Source organism: Rattus norvegicus, chromosome 6 (assembly GCF_021556685.1).
Source record: "Rattus norvegicus strain SHRSP/BbbUtx chromosome 6, alternate assembly SHRSP_T2T, whole genome shotgun sequence".
Taxonomy (NCBI): Eukaryota; Metazoa; Chordata; class Mammalia; order Rodentia; family Muridae; genus Rattus; species Rattus norvegicus.
The window spans coordinates 29,357,358-29,376,085 of NC_141539.1; the positions used below are offsets into that span (position 1 = coordinate 29,357,358).

Sequence of the window (18,728 nt, forward strand, 5' to 3'; positions counted from 1 at the left end):
ACACAGACACACACACACAGACACACACACATAGACACACACAGACACACACACATAGACACACACAGACACACACACACATAGACACACACAGACACACACACACATAGACACACACAGACACACACACAGACACACACACAGACACACACACATAGACACACACACAGACACACACACAGACACACACACAGACACACACATAGACACACACATAGACACACACAGACACACACACAGACACACACACATAGACACACACACAGACACACACACACACACTTATTTTTAAGATGCTCTAAGCATCTCAACAGTTGGGCCACTCCCTTACTCCATGTGGCTAACACACACCCCTCTAATATTCCTGAGTTAATACTTATTAAATCTATATTTCATCTTTGCTGCCTTGGACCCTGCTGGGCAGCCCTCCTGAGACTGCTTTTCCTCTGCACCTACATGTCTGCTATCTCTCTCTTCTATATCTTTCCAGTGTGGTCTCTTATGTCCAATGTCTATCAGTCTCTTATGCTCTCATCATAGTAGCATCCTGTCTTCTTTCCTTCTGGGAATCCTAAAAGCAACACCTCTGTCTCCCTGCCCAGCCATTGGCCACTGCTAACTTTATTAGCCAGTAAAAAACAAATGAGGATGGGCTTCCTTTAGTCCTACACATGGGATACTGTAAACAGGTTTTTGGGTAACATAATTAGCATGAGAACACAAGCTACTTGCAGGTGTATTCTAATGCTTAAGGCTTCAACCCTTCATTCCACTTCACACTCTGATCTTCAAGTGGGCTGTGATGATTTCAGTTGTCAATTTGGCAGCACCTACAATCGGCTAGGAAAGGATCTTGGGGAGTGGGTATCTAGATTAGCCAGATAGGGGATAGGAAAACCCGCCATTAACGTGAGCCATTTCACAGAGAGAATTCCTAGACTGAATAGAAAGAGAGGAAACTGAGCATCATTGTTCATCAGTCTCTGCTCCCTAACTGTGGACACTGCAGTCACTTCCCTCAGCTCCTAATGCTGTGGCTTCCACATCATGATGGGGTGTCCCCTGAAACTATTAGCCAAACTCCCTTGGGTTGCCTTGGTCAGGGCATTTTCTCATAGCAATAGAAGAGTAACCAAGGCAAGCACAGTATTTGCTTCTGCTCATAAAGGCAGCTTAGGTTCCAAGAACAGAGACAGACACCTAAGAGCTGTTCAGGATCTGATAATTGAATGAATACATCTCACATGTATATGTTTTGCTTCCTAGGCTTCAAATGTTACTCAGTCTCTTTGAGTCTTATTATTGGGAATAATAAGACACTTCACAGGAGCCTGGCATGGGGACATCCTGTGCCAACCATACACACACACACACACACACACACACACACACACACACTGAGAGAGAGAGAGAGAGAGAGAGAGAGAGAGAGAGAGAGAGAGAGAGAGAGAGAGAGAATTTCTTCTTAATGTTTTCTTAGTTTAGTTTGGGGGTTTGTTTTGTTTTGATTTTGATTTTGATTTTTCACTCCAGAGCATTATGGAAAGCACTACAAGTTTTGAAGCTTAGAAACACACGTCCCTGTTTCTTTCCCTTCCTGTTTTCTTCACTATTTCCATGGTTAAGGGGGACACAAAATAGAGAAACAGAGGATAGAGAGATCAGCTTTCTCATTCTTTGCTTGTGAGGTGACCTTGGGTAAAGCGTGTCCCTCGCCGTGCTTCAGCCGCCTTGTATATGTGATGGGAAGACATAGACAAATTGCCTTTATGGTCCCTTCCAACTCTCACTCCGAAGCTCTGCAATAGGGGTCAAGGGTACCAGTGACCACTGCTGTTCACAGGACAAGATGGATGGAAGCAGAGGGTGATGGAGTATCTGGGAAGGGCAAAGCAAATTAGTTTGTTGGCCTATCTGTTTTAATCCAAGCCAAGTTTATTTTAGTAATACAGGTGAAGACTACTTGAAAATGTATCATCATGACAATGCCCCTTAGTAAGAGCACAAGGATTTCTGGGAGACTTTTGTTCAGAAGAGCCTAAGGGCTTTGTGTATGCTGTCTCATTAATTCTCAGAGCTTCTGTAAAGTTGGGTAGGAAACCATGATGAGTTCCCTTTTATATGCAGTGAAACTAAGCTTCAGCAAAGGTTAAACAGCTTCACAAGATCACGCAGGAGCGTCCTTGCACTCAGAACCTGGGTTCTGTCAAGCATACTTGTCTGTGAGAGCTCTGCTTCTGATCTCTGGAGGATGGGCCTGAGAGAATCTAGATTCTGGTCTCCTGAACAGACTCTTTTTTCCTGAACTGAGATGGGTATTAAGTACATGAAGAATGACAGAAAGGATTCAAGGTTCTTAGAAAATGCTCTGTGCCTTTTCCATCCCTTACCCCAAGAATCTTCATGAACAAGTCAATGCCCTATCTCAAGAGCCCAGGGCATCAAACTTATGGTAGTTGCCGTGGAAACAGTGCTGCATGAGCCCAAGGCTATGAAGAGCCTGCTGCCATGACTGAAGGTTTCTGGGTTACCTTCCTGGCTGACCCAAATGTCTGTCTTCATTTTGGAGAACACTGGAAGCATGTGTGATCTGATCCATCTCCAATGGTATTGAATTAAGTGTCCCAGTTCTTTGAGGGAATTGCCATGTATAGGGACTTAGGTTACAGAGGGATATGCCTGGCTGGTCCACAAATCCATGAATAGCAGGTATGTGCTCTATCCAAATACTGTTTCTTTTTTTTTTTTAAGATAAGTTTTAATAGCTCATCTTCATTGTTAATTTTACTGAATTTGTACACATCGATGGGTGTGCTTACAGAGAGGTTTAAGCAAGAAAAGGTCTACTTCACTACTCTATGAGTTTGGGTTCAAAACTCAATTAAAAAGGGAGAAGCATAAAGCTGAGTGCTAGCATTCATCTCTCTCTCTCTCTCTTCTCCCCCTACCCCTCCTCTCTCTTTCTCTGGATCCTGCCTATTGATATAATGTGATTAGTCACCCCATGATCCTAACACTAAGCCTTCCTACCATGATGGAGCTACAATAACCCTTTCTTCCCTGAAGTTGCCCCTGTTGGCTTTTATTTTTCTTCACAGCAAACAGAAGAGTAATACACTGACCTGGTATAGGGTAGTTATGTTTTCTGAGCTCTAATCTCTAAATCTCTAAAAAGAGGTTAACTAACAGGGTCATTGTAATATCATACAGTGGATGTCACTGGAGGACATGTCATGGTCAATGTACAATAGTTACTATCCACTTTTCCCTGTTGAAGATCCCTTCCTGAAAGTGGCTGATGCCCTTTCCAGAGTGGTTGCTGCACTATCCCAGTGGTTACCCTGGTAACTGTCACTTTTAAACTCAAAACAGGTCAAGAGAAAAGCCAATTGTTCTTGAATGGTTTATAGCCTCTTGTCCACCTCCCTGGAGACTGCTGGACTCACAGTGGGTGATTATCCCTATAACTACTCCCTTGCTCCAATAGAGAAAGGCCTTTTGTTGATGGACTTGATTTTGCAGGCTGGCCCATCTTTGTGTCACTTTCAGGACATTAATTATTTAGTGCCTGGTAAAGCTCTCTGAGATCACAAGATGAAAGGCCTAGTGGCAGTTCAAAGTCTTTCTTTTGATTATTATTCTAGTCAACATGTTTTCGGGGGAGAAAATAGGTTTGAGATCACAGTGGAGCGAATGTCATAAAGAGTGGTGGATAAGCAAGCCACAGAAACAGTCCTAGAGTGGGCAGTGGTGCCCTGCTAATGGAGGCTCTTGTGATGTGGGCACAGGTGTTGGCATGGAAAGTATGTGTTACAAATCAGGTCACCTAGAGAGTCATATACTCTCTATTCTTCTCTCAGGTTAGTAAACATGTTAGTTAATTTCCTACACCAACTGAAATCTAAGTTAGGGAGGATTGGTAGTGACCAAGCATATCAAGAGCAAGAGAAGACATCTCACAGGCAGGTCAGGAGCAGCTAGCTTGGGAGAATGAGGTCATCTCTAGTTAAGACAAAATGTCATGGCATAGGATTGGCTAAAGAGAGAGATAACTTTTGAAGAGGGCATGAAGTGCAACCGTCTTCATGATTTGACTTTGGCTATGAATTGTGAATTACCTACAGAAATGTGGTATTTCATCTGATGAAATAGGTCTCTGCCCTTATCTGACTTTGCCCCTGACACTGACTGAGCAGTCTATTCTACATGAGTCAAAACAAAGGCCTCCTCCATGAAAATTTTTTCTAATATTTTCCTCTAGCCTTATAAGAAACAAAATAAAGGAAGAAAGGAAGGAAGGTAAAGAAAAATGAAATCCAACATGAAAAACAGATCTGAAGGCTAGGATTTGTGAATAAAGTCAATGGCTATTGTAATGCATGATCATAAGCATCCAAGGTAGCTGATATCGCCTGTCTGAAGAGTAGTCTAAATGCCTGTCCTTGGGCAGCCTTAATGGTCAAGCAGGCAAAGACCAAGTTCAAGATTTGCTTGGCACAAGATGAATCCTAGATCAACTGTCTTGATGGGGGTCCAGCTGAGAGAGGATGGGGACCTTAAGGGACGTGGATTTGGTTGACCATTTAAAAGAGGATCTCCTAGGTGACAGCACATATATAGTTCCAGAAAACCAGCCTAGGCTCTGTAACAAGATTCTGCCTTAGAAAAAGTAAAAGAAAAGTGAAAGAGAATAGAGTAAAAAGAGAAAAATCCTATAGGGAGGCAGAGGTGAGAGAGATGTTCTAGGTATATTAGATTGGACAAAAGCTCAGAGACTAATAACAAGATTATAGAACATGTGACAGGTGATGAATGGGGAAAAGCATAGAAAAGTTGTCTATTGCTATAATAAGAGATCGTGACCAATGTAACTTGCAAAGGAAAGCCTGTTTTTAAAGATTTACTCATTTATTTTATATATATGAGTACACTAAAGCTGACTTCAGACACACCAGAAGAGGGCATCGGATCCCATTACAGATGGACCATATGGTTGGTAGGAATTAAACTCGGGACATCTGGAAGAGCAGGCAATGCTTTTAACCACAGAGCCATCTCTTCAGCTCCTAAAGGAAAACCTTTATTGGTACTCACAGTTCAAGGGGGTGAGAGTCCATGATCATCATGACGAAGAGCTCGGGAGCAGGCAGGCAGTATCTGAGTGCTTACATCTGGTCCATAAGTAGCGTGCAGAGAGAGAGGGGGGGAGGGCCAAGGGGAGGGGGAGGGAGAGGGGGAGAGGGGAAGGGCGAGAGGGAGACTTTTTAAACATCAGCGTCTACTCCCAGTGATACAGCTGCTCCAAATCACAGCTCCTAATCCTTCCCAAACAGTTCCACCAACCGGGGACCAAGCAACCAGATACATGAGCATAGGGGTTGTCACTCTCATCCAAACCACCATGAAGGTCAAAAGCGGTCAACGTATTAGGCTTCAGTCATGTGTGTATTTGTGCTTGTGTACAGGATTCCCTTCCTGGTGTATCTCTATCTTCCTTGGTAGTAGTTATTTTGGGTAATCAACCCTGTGAGGGCACGGGCCACAGTAGCGATTTTCTTTGTCTTCTGTAGTGTTTTTTAATGTCGTGCCCTGAAAGGAGTACCTGCTTTCGCAGGCTGACAGATGTGCTTCACCACTGAATGAACTCCACAGTTATAAACAGGGTCTCTTGGGACATGGGAAAAGGCAAGAAACATGTGTTGGAGCTGACTTTCAATGGTACAGGAGACTATTATGAAAGTAATTTTTGCTTTAGGACTTGCGCTCCAAAGAAAGAGCATACATGTTTCTGGCAGGAAGGAGAGGAACTTAGAGAAAGGTGTGCAGGAGCAGGGCTGGGGGAGGGCTGTTTCATCCCATTCAGATTCCACCCCTGACATTAATAGCTCCTCTCTGAATGAGCCAGCTGGATGAAAACCGTGAGAGCTCAGAGTATAGAAAAACAAATACGCACGAACCAGAGGGGTTGTTAGCAAGAAGCTAGTTCAACCCCCTCTTTTTCCAGCCCAGAATAGGTGTGGGAGGTCTGGGTCTTTAAGATAAAGAGTACATCTGCCATCTCCCTCTTTTCCTTTCTCTTAAAAAAGAAAATCACATCTCTGCTTTTTAGACTCGATTCGCTGCCTGTTGCAAAACTCCATCATCATCGGTAACACTTAACGGCTGGGTGACTTCACCAAGAGTGTTCCTCTCCAGGAACAGGTGGGGGCTAGCTCAGGAAAGAGCAAACCATTTTCCTTACTGCCAGTCCCCACATGAGGCCTGCCCTGTGCTCTTTGTAGAACCCTGCCTGCTTACTGGAGTTTGACATCCGGATGGGTATTTATTTGACCACATTAGGCTTTGTCTTGTGTGACACAAAATCATTGTAAAATAATGCATTATTAAGTGTGTTTTCAAATGAGGGGGCATAACCAGCAAGCTGTTAGTGATTGTTTTATTGTTGGAAGGAAAACAAATAAGTAAAACGTGGACCAGGATGGCGAGAGCACTCCAGGAGTGTTTCAAATAAAGGCTCTTGTTACATTTTATTGATGTGGGTTTATAAACCATGGTTCAGAGGGAACCTAGGGTAATCATGTAAATCTCTGGCTCACATGCATATCTTGTTATTACTTCTATTGACACACATATGATAAATCCACTATATTATGCATATTGGCTTAGATTAATGGACACACTGCAAGATATACAAAAATGAAGATCTGAAGTACAGACATAACCTATTGGCTGAAATTCGCTTATTCAAGGTAGTTGACAGTGTGCCAAGTTAACAGTCAGCTAGTGAATAACAGAAGAGTACTCTGGACAAGCACTTTAATTTTTAGACATTGTATTTATTATACAGAATCTCCTCCATATTGGAAAGGGACTTGTACTCTCTAATGGAGATAGAAGTGTAAGACATTAAGACATAGGGGGCTGGAGAGAGCTCAGTTGGAAAGTGCTACACTAGCCTGGGAGACTTGAGTTTAAACATCTGTTTTAAAGCTTGTGTGAAAGTTAGGTGTGGTGTTATAGCCCTGCAACACCAGACGTGTGCTCTTGCTAGCCAGATAGTCTAGCAAACCGGTGAGCTCAAGGTTCAATGAAGGGACCCTGTCTCAGGGATAAGGCAACAGAAGATACTTGAAGTATCTTTGGCCTCCAGACAAACAAATACATGCGATCAAGCACACATGGGCATGCACATACACTCGCCTACACTCATACACAGAGTGGCTGGTCAGTATTTAAATAGTACATCACTCACATTTTGTCTGGTTTTGCCTCTACTAAAACCTGGGAGATTTTAGAACATGTTTTATTCCTTTTTTAAAAAAGATTTATTTTATTATATTTATATGAGCACACTGTAGCTGTCAGACACACCAGAAGAGGGCATCGGGTCCCATTACAGATGGTTGTGAGCCACCATGTGTTTGCTGGGAATTGAACGTGGGTCCTCCGGAAGAGCAGTCAGTGCTCTTAACCGCTGAGCCACCTCTCCAGCTCCACATGCTTTATTCCTATTCTTGTCATCACTTTCATACAATTGATATTCCTCCAAGTATGTTCTGAACCGGAAGTTAAATAACTATCTAAATGGTTTCAAAATTACTAATATTCTCCAGGGATTTTCTTTCATTCATTGGACAAGTGCTTGTTGAGTGCCTACTATGTGCCAAGTCTGCTAACAGTAATGACTAGTTCCAGAAGTATACAAAAAGCAAGTCAAGGATTTAGCTCAGTGGTAGAGCGCTTGCCTAGCAAGCGCAAGGCCCTGGGTTTGGTCCCCAGCTCCGAAAAAAAAGAAAAAGAAAAAAAAAAGAAAAGAAAAGAAAAAAAAGCAAGTCAATGTACGTGTGTGTGTGTGTGTGTGTGTGTGTGTGTGTGTGTGTGTGTGTATACACACATATATAAAACATATGTATAGAAAAATAGTAGAAGATAGGGTGAAGAGGGGAAACATGGTTTATAATGAATGTTGGATCCTCAGAGTGATCAGGGAAATTTTTCTAAGGAAATACAGGGTAGACAACTGTACAGGAGGGAAGGGAAGGAGTGGCCACATGTTTCTGAGATGAGGTTAGAGAATGGTCCTTGCAGAGCCCTGGGATGAGAGTGCCCCCAATGAATTTGAGGAACAGCAAGGCATCCTATAAGCCTGAACTCACAGGGAAGGGAAAATGGTTAGAAATGAAATCAGAGCACGAACTCAGGGTCAGATCATATGGAGTCCTTTGAAGCTAGGCAATAGAAAGAAACTTCCAGGGGTGGATTGTCAATCTAACTGATGTGTGAAGGACAGATTGCAGGGAAACCTGCTGGGTTTCCACAGACAGCAGTAGTCAGGCTGAGAGGTGATGGGGAGAAAGCATACAGTTCAAGTGGAGCCATCGAGAATTGTGGATGAATTGACAGGAAGTGTGAGACTGCTTCTCAGCTTTTGGCCCAAGCAACTGAGCATTAGTATTAACTAAGATTCTGAAATCAGGTTTAGGTAGAAGGTATAAAGAGGTTGACTTTGCCCATGTTACGTCTGAAACACTTATCAGGCAAGAACATGGAAAGACAATGAAACGAAGATCTGATGTAGGTGAGCAGATATATTCTGCTTCTTCGATGAGGGATTGGGCATGGAGATATAATTCTTGTAGCATTGGCATAGAGGTGGTATTTAACTGTATTTTACTGTGCAACTGTAGGAGATGTTCTGAAAGTGAGTTTAGTTGAAAAGAACACCCATGGTTCTCAACACTTAAAAAAGTCTCAAAAGGGAAGGCGAATATCCCACAGATTTTTTTCTTTAAAGTTGAGCTTATTTTCATGCTAGGCAAGGAGAAATTCACTGAGTGGTTCTCTAAGGACAAAGAAAAATCTTGAGTTTTTGAAGGTGCTAATGTACATGTGAATGAATGTGGGTATCTAGACTACTGTGAGTTTCTTTAAAATCAGTCTTTTTGTTGGTCAGCCAAGAGTTCTCAGTTAGGTCCTAGGATACCTTGAACTTCTTGGTCATTGGTCACTGCTAGTTGGTCAGGACCACTGTGACACAGTACATTGCATAGCTATAAAATTTCCCAGACAAGGGTGAGCAAGAAATGGAGACTTTTTTCCTGTTTATCATGGACTTTCTGGCAAAGAAGAATGAACAGGACCTACCACCAGTGTTAGGACTGTGTGACCAACTATGTTATGAGAAGGTCAAGAAATAGGGATGTGTCAGCTGGGTCAAACACTGCGCACAGTTTGTAAGATCAAGATTAGGGTTGGCAGTGACCAGAAACCACACAATCCTTCCTTTTTAGTTTATTTTAGGCAAGGCGGCAGAAAGAATGGAGAGACAAACTCCTGAAGAGATTTGGCTTTAGAGGAAAGTTGCCATGGTGTTTGTGGCTAAAGAGTCTGAAGAAGGTTCATGCTTTCTGTGGTTTAGTTCAGCCTGGTACTTTGTGAAGGGGAAAAAATCATTGATACTGGGGCTGGGGGGGATCCATTATGACAGTAGACTACTTGAGAATAAGATTAGCACCCCGAGAAGGGGTTGATACTACTGAAGAGGATAAACAGTAGATCCTTCGAATAGGAGTGACGCCAGGTTCTAATTCCTGGTCATGAGTACAGATATTTCAGTTTCCTCGGTGAACTAAGAAACAAGGCTGTTGACTGAAGAGATGAGTGAAATGGAAGCTTTGACAAGCTAAAGCTGGAAATAGCCACGCTAGAATGATTTGGGGAATAGAGTGGGATTTCTAAGCAGTCCTGGGCATTCCTGGTGGTGCATTTAAAGTAAGATTTATCAACTTCATTGTGTATTCCTCTTTCCCTCCTCCTCAGCACCACATCCAGCTGCTTTAAAACTACTGTGAAGGAGCAAGAGGCAAAGCCATTGAGATGGTGGGGACAGGGATGTCTATAGAGAGATGGAGCTGGAATCTAAGCTAAAGATGGCATGGAGGTAGGGGGCAGAAAAAGAGAACAGGGCAAGAGCTCGCTGTCTTTACAATGCCTCGGGGCCCTGTAGGAGGATTCAGTGAATCATTAGAAGAGGAAGCTCTTACAGTATTCAGTCAATAGAACCCCAGTCCAGGGGATGTTTCTTTCCATTTGACTCCTTAGGCCACCAGTGCTGCTCACTTGGGTATCGGGAAGCTCATCTCCTGCCCACCCTCCTCTCTTTCCTTTCCACTCTTCATTCCCTGGAGTCCAAGACTCATCCTGTTTTAGCCAGTAGCTTAATTCACATCTTCCCAACCATAAACCTTTGTTTAATGTGTGCTGCCAAGACTCTGTTAATTCCTCGGCTTCATATTTCCACAGTAAAAGTCCAAAGACACCTGATAATCCAGCCTTCCTCCATCTTAAGCTTGAACGCCGTCTTACAATAAAGACAACCTAGATTCATTCTTGATTTTGAGTAAATATCAGCTTCACTGGGATTGGGCTATGCCCCACCTATAACCTTAACTACACATGGTTCTGTACTGACTCTTCAAGAAAATGGCAACCATGGTTTTGTTTCAAAAAGTTGTTATGACCATCTTGCAACCCTACCTTTATTTCAGAAAGTCATGACTACTTTGTTTTTTGGCTCCTGTAATGCTGCAAATTTGCCTGACAAATTCTCCATTTGGAAACCCTCTACCTCTGAGCTATAAAAACCCAACCATACCCATGTCCAATGATGACCTTTTGAACCCAGCCTTAGGAGGATGCAGGCCATGTACATGAATTTTTAAAACCGTGTTTTAATTAATTGCATGCATTAATTGCTTGCCTTAATTAATGTGTCCATGACAGTTTGGGTTGGCAGTCTTTCTCCTCAAGTCTTTGGGCTTAGCATCCACCCTCCCACCATGCTTCTCTTCATTAAATGGCTTGCTTCTTATTGCATACTTTTCCTTTATCCTCAAAGGCTTCTTTCCCAGCAGGAATGAAGATAGGAAGGGAACAGAACTCTGAAGGGAGCATGTAGCCCGTTTACTCTGCACTGTGAAGTGAGGTACCTTAAGTCTATGTGTTCTAAAGTGATGCACATTCGATGAGCTATGATTAGCATTTGCTCTTGTCCCAATACCTTTGGCAAGTAAGTTCATTTTGTAGGCTGAGTTCTCCTTGGTAGTCACCTTTTCAGGCACGCAGGCAGGGTGTGGGGTGTCCTTTTGCTGATTTCTCATTGGCTATCCCACCAACTTCATCTGGCTAATCACTATGCTCAACTGATCCAGGGACATCCTATGGCAGTGCTTCTCAACCTTCCTAACACTCAGACCCTTGAATACAGTTCCTCATGTTGTGGTGACCCCAACCATAACATTATTTTTGTTGCTACTTCCTAACTGTAATTATTCCAATGTTGTGAATCATGATGCAAATATCTGTGTTTTCTGGTAGCCTTGGGTGACCCTTTAGAAGTGATCTTTGACACACACACCCCACCCTTCATGAGGTTGTGACTTACAGGTTGAGAGTCACTGTTCTTGAGGATCCTGTGAGCCCAGAGTTCTTAGGAGTTTCTGTAAGGACCGTAAAAACAGTTTGTTGGACTTTGTGGTACAACAGCAATGAGTAAACCTCTATCCGTAGAGGCAGCCTACAGTGCTCTCCACGTCTCCTTGTTGGCTCATGACTCAGCTCTCAGAGACTTTCGTTTTGAATGCCTTCAGATACATTTTTTTAACCTGAATACATTACCTGGACCTCTTCCAGGTTAAAAAATTATCTGCCATTCTTTGCCCGCTCACATCCATAAGTGCTTCCTGAAGTCTGCCCCAATCCTCTTGATCCTTCCCATCCAGGAAAAAGCAAATACCATTCCCAAACAGAAAGGTTATAAAAAATGGCACCATTTGCAGACATTGTGGAGGCTTAGTCTTGGTGTTGCTTCAAGACTGATCAACATTTGAGCTAAGCTGACGACCCAGATAGAGTTGACAGTTTTCATTCATATTTATGCACTACAGAGGCTTGGTTTCATCTTCTAGGACTCTTCACACAGTGGCCATGCTTGGCAGTAACCTCTGACCTTGAACACCACTTATGGAGCCCTGGCAGGCATTGTAGAGAGCCAGTGTCTACTTGGCGACAGTATGTGGGGATCCCTGTGGCATTAGCATCAGGCTGACTTCGCCAATTGGCACTTTGAGGCCCTGCCCACCATCTGTGTTCTCAATAAAGGTGTCTCATCTCGTTATGCCGTAAGAAGTAAATGAAATCATATATTTAAAATATTTAGTGTGGTTCCTAGGTAACATCTGCTTAATTCATATTTTCTTTAATTCTATTTTTTATTTGTGTGTGTATGGGTATGGGTACATGTGTAAGTGTTGGAGATGCCCATGGAGTCCAGAAACACCACTCTGTTCCTCAGTAGCTGCCCGCCTTGTTTCTCAAAACACGAATCTCTCGACAGTATGCATCTGACTGAGTAGGTGAGGCCCTGGGAGCCATCTGTCTCTGCCTCCCCAGTGTCAGGATTATACACATGTGCTACTGGCTGGGAGTAGTAGCTTAGCCCTTAAATCCCAGATATAGGAAGCAGATGCTGGTAGAATTCTCTAAGTTTGAGGCCAGCCTGGTCTACATTGCAAGTACCAGTCCAACCAGGGCTGCTTAGAGAAACCCTATCTCAAAACAAAACAAAATAAGACAAAAGCCAAACCAAACCAAACAAAAACTAAAATAAGCATATATATATATATATATATATATATATATACACACACACATATATATGTGTGTATGGATGGGGATGGGGATGGGGATGGGGATGGGGATGGGGATGGGGATGGGGATGGAGATGGAGATGTATTGGTTCTGGAGATTGAACTCAGGCCCTTATACTTGTGTATCAAGTACTTTATTATTGAATGAGCTATCTTTAAGCCTGATTTATTGATGTTTCTGTCTTGAAGATAGTCTTGCTATATCACCTATTCTGACCCCAAGTTCATAACCCTTCTACCTTAGCATCCCAAGTGCTGGTGTTACAGAGGATGCTGTCACATACAGTCATATTATTGATTTTTAAAATGTCTCAGTCTACCCAAGAAAACTCATGTACTCTTGAGTTCCCTTGCCTGAGTCTCATCGTCTCTCCCTAAAGCAGCAGGGATGAAATAGATACACCCTAGAGCTTGCTTGCATAACTCCTGTGCCCTTACCATGCACTTTCTGAACCATTTTGTAGAAATGCTACAGGAAAATGTAACTCCAAATTCACTTCTAATTTCTACAGACCAGAACTAATTTCTTCAATTTCTCCAGAGAGGAGAGTAAAGGTCCCTTCCTGGGCACTCAAGAGTCAATGCTTCTCCTCAGATGTATGGGAAAAGGACAGGGATCATTTCTTACCACTTAGAACTGAAGTAATATGAGGTCATGTTGTCAGCTTTACCCAAGTGCTAATAGAAAGGGTGGAGGGATGTAACCTCAGAAAACTGCTTTGGGCATCCCAGCTAGACATTTTCCAAGTACATGGTGTGGGATTGATTCTGAAAGCAGTGAGGATGGACATCACATTCAGACCACCACACATGGCCAACACTCTGTTGATTGAGCCATCTTCCCAACCTGAATTTTTGTTTGTGTCTCCTTGCTTTTTGAGATAGCCTGTAGTCCTGAATTGCTGCTGCTCCAGAAGGTGTCTAAGAGGCTGTGAGGCAGAAGCTGGGAAATTGCTTTGGCCTCCTATGGCTGTGGATTCCTCCCTTTCATCTGTAGCCATCCTGTAACAGGACTAAAGGATGGGTCAGGAGATTGCACCAAGGAAACTGCAGAAGAAACCCTGGCTCCCTTCTCTCCTCCTTCCCTTCCACCAGCCTCATCACATAGTCCATAGCTGCTAAGCAACTAATTCTCAAACCCTTCCTTTATGACAGAAAAAAAGCTTTGCCCACCATAAAACCTCATCGAATAGTGATAGATTTGGGGATTTTCAGGGAAGAGCAGGGTTTGAGCATGTAGAGCGCTCATTTGCTTTGTAGATAGATAATAATGGCCTTTCACTACAAAACCCACTTGAGGTTCTGTTAAATAAAGAGCTAATGCCATTCTGCTCTTTTCTCTCAGCCCCCCTTTTTTTGCACTCATGCAAATCAGAAACATTTGTCCTCTCTGGCTCTGTAGCCTCTTGGATATGGGAAACCCATAATGTAGCTCCCCTCCTCCCTGAAAATAACATAATTGTCAAGTACTCGTAACTTCTGAGTGCAATTTCAACCCTCTCATTGATAAGGCAATAACCCAAGCAAACAGCATCGGGTGACGACGCTACAAAGTCTGAGTGTAGGGGTAGAGGCATTATTTGAATGAGATGAATCGAAGTTCTCTATAAAGTTGCACAAATGCTCGCCAGCAGAATAGACTTTGGATAGGGCTATTAGACGGAGCCATTAAGCTGCCTGGCTTCTAGTTCATCTTCCAGAGAGCCTCAGCACAGACTCGCTCACAGTATTCAGACTTCTCAGATATGGCTCCCCTTGATAGAAAAATGTACACCACAGGCCTGAGATCCACTCAGTCCATTTGTGCCTCAGTCCTCTGGCCCAGCTTCTCGTTGAGTATCCAGAACGCCTTCTATGAACTTTCATTTTCAGTGACATTGAGTAACAACTAGAAGACCCATCCTAAGCACAGGAATCAATGTTCTTTCCTTTGCTTGTGTCCAGGTCACAGCTCCTTGGAATCACCCTCAGAAATGCCTTCTCCTCCTGGTAACTTTCTATGGAATCTCACCTGGACAATGAAAGACTCCTTCCCTTTCCTTTCCCACCGCAGTCGATATGGTAAGTGCATTTTTGACAATTATACTGTGACCCATCTTCACTGTCTTTTAATTGAGGAATCTCTGATTTGCCACTATGATCACTAGTAATCCAGGAATCCCTCAGTCCCCTATAGCAAAAACATATTACTGTACCCTCTGCCCCCCCAAGGGCACTCAAGTACCATTGATCACCAGAACATCCTAACTGAGATGTTGCACTGTGAATCCTAGAGAAAGCTAAGGGGTTTCTGGCACACGAATTCCATCCTCCCAGCCTTCCCAGTACATGGAACCCTGGTTCTCTTCACTGTTTATTCGATGTGGTGTTTATTTGTATTTGATTGTGATTTTGGGGATTTAAAGCTCTTTAGCATTTCTATAGACCAGGATCTTCAAGAGCGGGCTGTTAGTCGTTAGGAAGGGCACAGGTCTTCCGGGGCCCCTTCAGTGACTCTGTTATATTTGGCTAACTTCTGTTCTCAAACAGGTTACCTGACATATTCTCTGCTCATTTGATTGTCCAACAGCCTCAGAGGTCAAGAGAGCTGGTTCAATTCCGGTTTGTGTAGATGCAGAACTAAGCTTAACAGTATCCAAGTGGGCCCACTAACCTCAGACTTGCTATTGTTTTCCTATAGTTCTGGTTCTCCCTGGAGGCCACCAGCTCTACCTGTGAGCTGCTGTCCAGTGAATCCTCAGGAAGTTGTATTGACAAGGTATACAATTATTCATTCTCGGTGCTCAGCCTAAAAGCTCACAGTAGCAGGGACTCTGCTCTTGGAACATCAGGGTTAGGAGAGAGTTGTCACTTTTTCAGGGAGCACCTTCATTTCTTCATCTTCTTGGGAGTATTCCCCCTGAGGACAGGTACAATGCTATGTTCACTTCCTGTTTTATTCCTTCCCTGGAAGATGCTGCAAAAGGCTTATGCATGATGAATGAAAGCAGAAGGCTTCCCAATATAGAATTCTCTCATCAGACCTAATTCAATTAAGTATTTATGAACCCAGTACAGTGCTGAGTTCTAGATGCCCTTCTGGGCATATTTACCTATTCCTGCTTCTCAGTCTCTGCCCTTGGGCCTAACCTATTTAAAGTACACCTAACAGAGACGTTCCACTCGCTGTAGAAAAGCTCCAGCCAGAAGCCTGCCATCCCTCATTTATTACACAGTTAGTCTTGGTTTGTATTAAAGGCACCTTTCATTTCAAATTGAAAGAAAGAAATGCATAAAACCCCCTTAAGCAGTGTAGGATTCTACTCTGAGCTGAGATGCTATTTGCCACTCCTGAGTATCCCCAGAGGGAGAGAAGGCACAGTGGTTCTTGGGAGATTCCAAATGAGAATTACTTCTTGATTTTACTTAAACCAGACACAGAATAGCATCTTATGATAAGACAAAATATTTATAAATAATTGGTAATTTGTCTTTTGTATGGTTGATGCTTTGTAACCAGATGTTTTATGCAACTGGTCTTCAGATAACATGTAAAGTTCTTTTTCAAAGTCATCGATTATTTCTAGAGGACAACTTTTATACACTGTAGAATGTCTAAAAGGCTATCTCATGTGACACAGACAGCAACTATTGGTTCCCTATAGAGGACATTGAGGGAGGCTGAAGATCAAAGGCAGAAAGCCTTTGGAGTTTAGTAAGAGCCATCTTAGCCACCACTTGCACTCAGTAAATCCATTTCCTCTCTCTGAGCCCCATCTTCCTTGTCAGTAAACTGGAAGACTGGAATACCTGGGGCAAAAAATAGATCAAGTAGTTTTCTACAGTCCCCCTCAAACTGTTCTCATGTCCCAGAAGCTCATAATTTCCATTCTTTGTTGGTCAGATTCAAACTATTATCCAGTTAGTGCCCAAGTGCTGGACCACAGTGCCAACATCAGCTCTATCATAAGTGATGGTTCGTGCCAGGATTGACAGCTCCTTGATGTAGCACAGTGATGCTTTTAGAGTCTTTCTATCTTCTTGCCATGTTTAGTTCTGGGGGGACTGTGGAGACTGCATGATCACCATCAACACCTCCATTTCTGTGTCCACATCAGTGTGTCTATCGCATGGCTATTCCCATGCCAGATTCTGGACCTGATGCAAACTCAAGGATGAATAAGGCTGGGTTCATCCTTCTCAGAGGTCATAGGCTACAGAAAGAATCCTGTTAGCAGCTGAGCCCATTGCCAGTGAGTGACACTGAGGACTCACCCTGAGACCCAGCACAGAGATGGCTAATGGCAGATTTAGGGCCAGTCTCCTATCTCCTAAGGGTGTTTTGTGGGACTCAGCCTACATGACTATGAATCAAAAAGGCCAGAAGGCTCATGAGTAATAAATCCATACCTTTCACTTGCCAGGAAAGACATTTTAAGAAATGTTAACAACTTCATTAATTTTAAGTCCTCAAACAAGGGCAGAGAAATTTAACTGGGAAATTGCCGCCTAAAGGGGGGTAGTTCTTCAAATTGGGAGACATCATGGCGTCTTGGCCGGCCTAGTATGGAGCTTTATATTTGGTTGACCGGCTTAAGCCCCATCCTGGTGGGACAGGTGGGGGTGATGAAGGCAACATCCACAACCCAGCCACAGGTGACATGATTGACAGCCACAGTCCATTCCTCTCTCAGGCAAGCTGTCCACTCTGCATGGAGAGTGGCTTTCTTCTTGCTGGTGTTTTATGAGAAGAGACGAGGTAGAAAGAGGCTAATAAGATTTACTCACCCCCAGCCTGTAATTATCTGCTTGAGGAAAAAGTTTGACCTACCTTTTTGAAGGCTCCCAATATTTCTTCTAATTTACGTCGGGACCTTTTATGTTGTATAAAATATATTCTCTTCAGTGCCATTCAGTATCAGATTCCAGCTCTCTCTGGCCTCTGTCTTGAATGACGATAGATAATTTCATCATGGGGAGCTCAGAGCTACACATTCCTCCCCAAGCCTTTGAAAATAGAGCAAGGCTTTGAAAGGTGGCATATGAAACAAGCTCTCCCCACATACTTTCTTTTCATCATTGGCTCTTATGCCTATGAATGTAGTTATAGGCTTGGCTGAAGGACTGGGCTCTGAGTAGGCACCCAGATACAAATGTCCTCCATCAGGTCCTGCTGGATGCTTCCAGAATATAGCTGTTGGGGGTGCAAAATGGAGTCTGATCACCTTGGGTTCTAGAACCAAAGAAACAGATAGTATTCTTCATAGCTTTAACTCTCATGTTTACTCACTCTAGAGCTGAGGAATCAGATTGCTATTTTATTATCATTTTGTAGGTATGTTTATGTGCACATGTGTGTTTTATACACTAAGTATATGTGTGCAAGTATATGTCTGTCAGTGTCAGAGGATAAACTTGGGTTTCATACCTATGAACACTGTCTACCTCCTTTAAGATAGGCTCTTTCATTGGTCGAGAGCTCTCCAGTTAGACTAGGATGCTTGGCCAGTGGGTACCAATAACCATCTTGTCTCCACATCCCAAGCTTTGGTATTATAAGCATAAGCTTTATCATGCTGGCATTTTCCTTGGGTCTTCATACTTGCAAGGCAAGAATCTTATGAATTGAACTATTCTTCAACCCAGGATCAATATTTTAAATAGAATAATTAGAGATTATTCCCTAGGTGACCAAGACAAATGATATTTCCATTCACTTTTTAAAAACGTGGTACTTTACAAAACCTTCTGTCATGCGTTTTCTCATTTAAGTAGTATTGTGAAATTATAATGGATGAAAATTATTTTATATTCCATGTTTACAGAAATGTCAATAGAAGGTGAAAGCTGCCTGGTCTGTGTCACGTTGACAGTCAAAGCTAGCCATCATCGGGCTCAAGACAAAATGTCTAATTATTATTGTGTTTTACTTGAGAGCACCTTGGACTAGGCTGGCACATAGGCCTCACTCACATCCAGAGCTAGAACTGATAGCAGGGGATGCTAAAGAAATATGGAGCAAGCAGATAGCCAGGGTTCAAG

At 43.0% G+C, this 18,728-nt stretch overlaps 1 protein-coding gene across 1 annotated transcript in view; it reads left to right on the forward strand.

Annotated features, from left to right (window-relative positions):
- Alk (ALK receptor tyrosine kinase) overlaps nt 1–18,728 on the forward strand; it is a 719,717-nt gene that overhangs the window by 198,420 nt on the left and 502,569 nt on the right. The window contains exon 2 of the mRNA NM_001169101.3: nt 14,652–14,768. Within this exon, the coding sequence (NP_001162572.1) occupies nt 14,652–14,768 (117 nt within the window). The remainder of the gene's footprint in view (nt 1–14,651; nt 14,769–18,728) is intronic.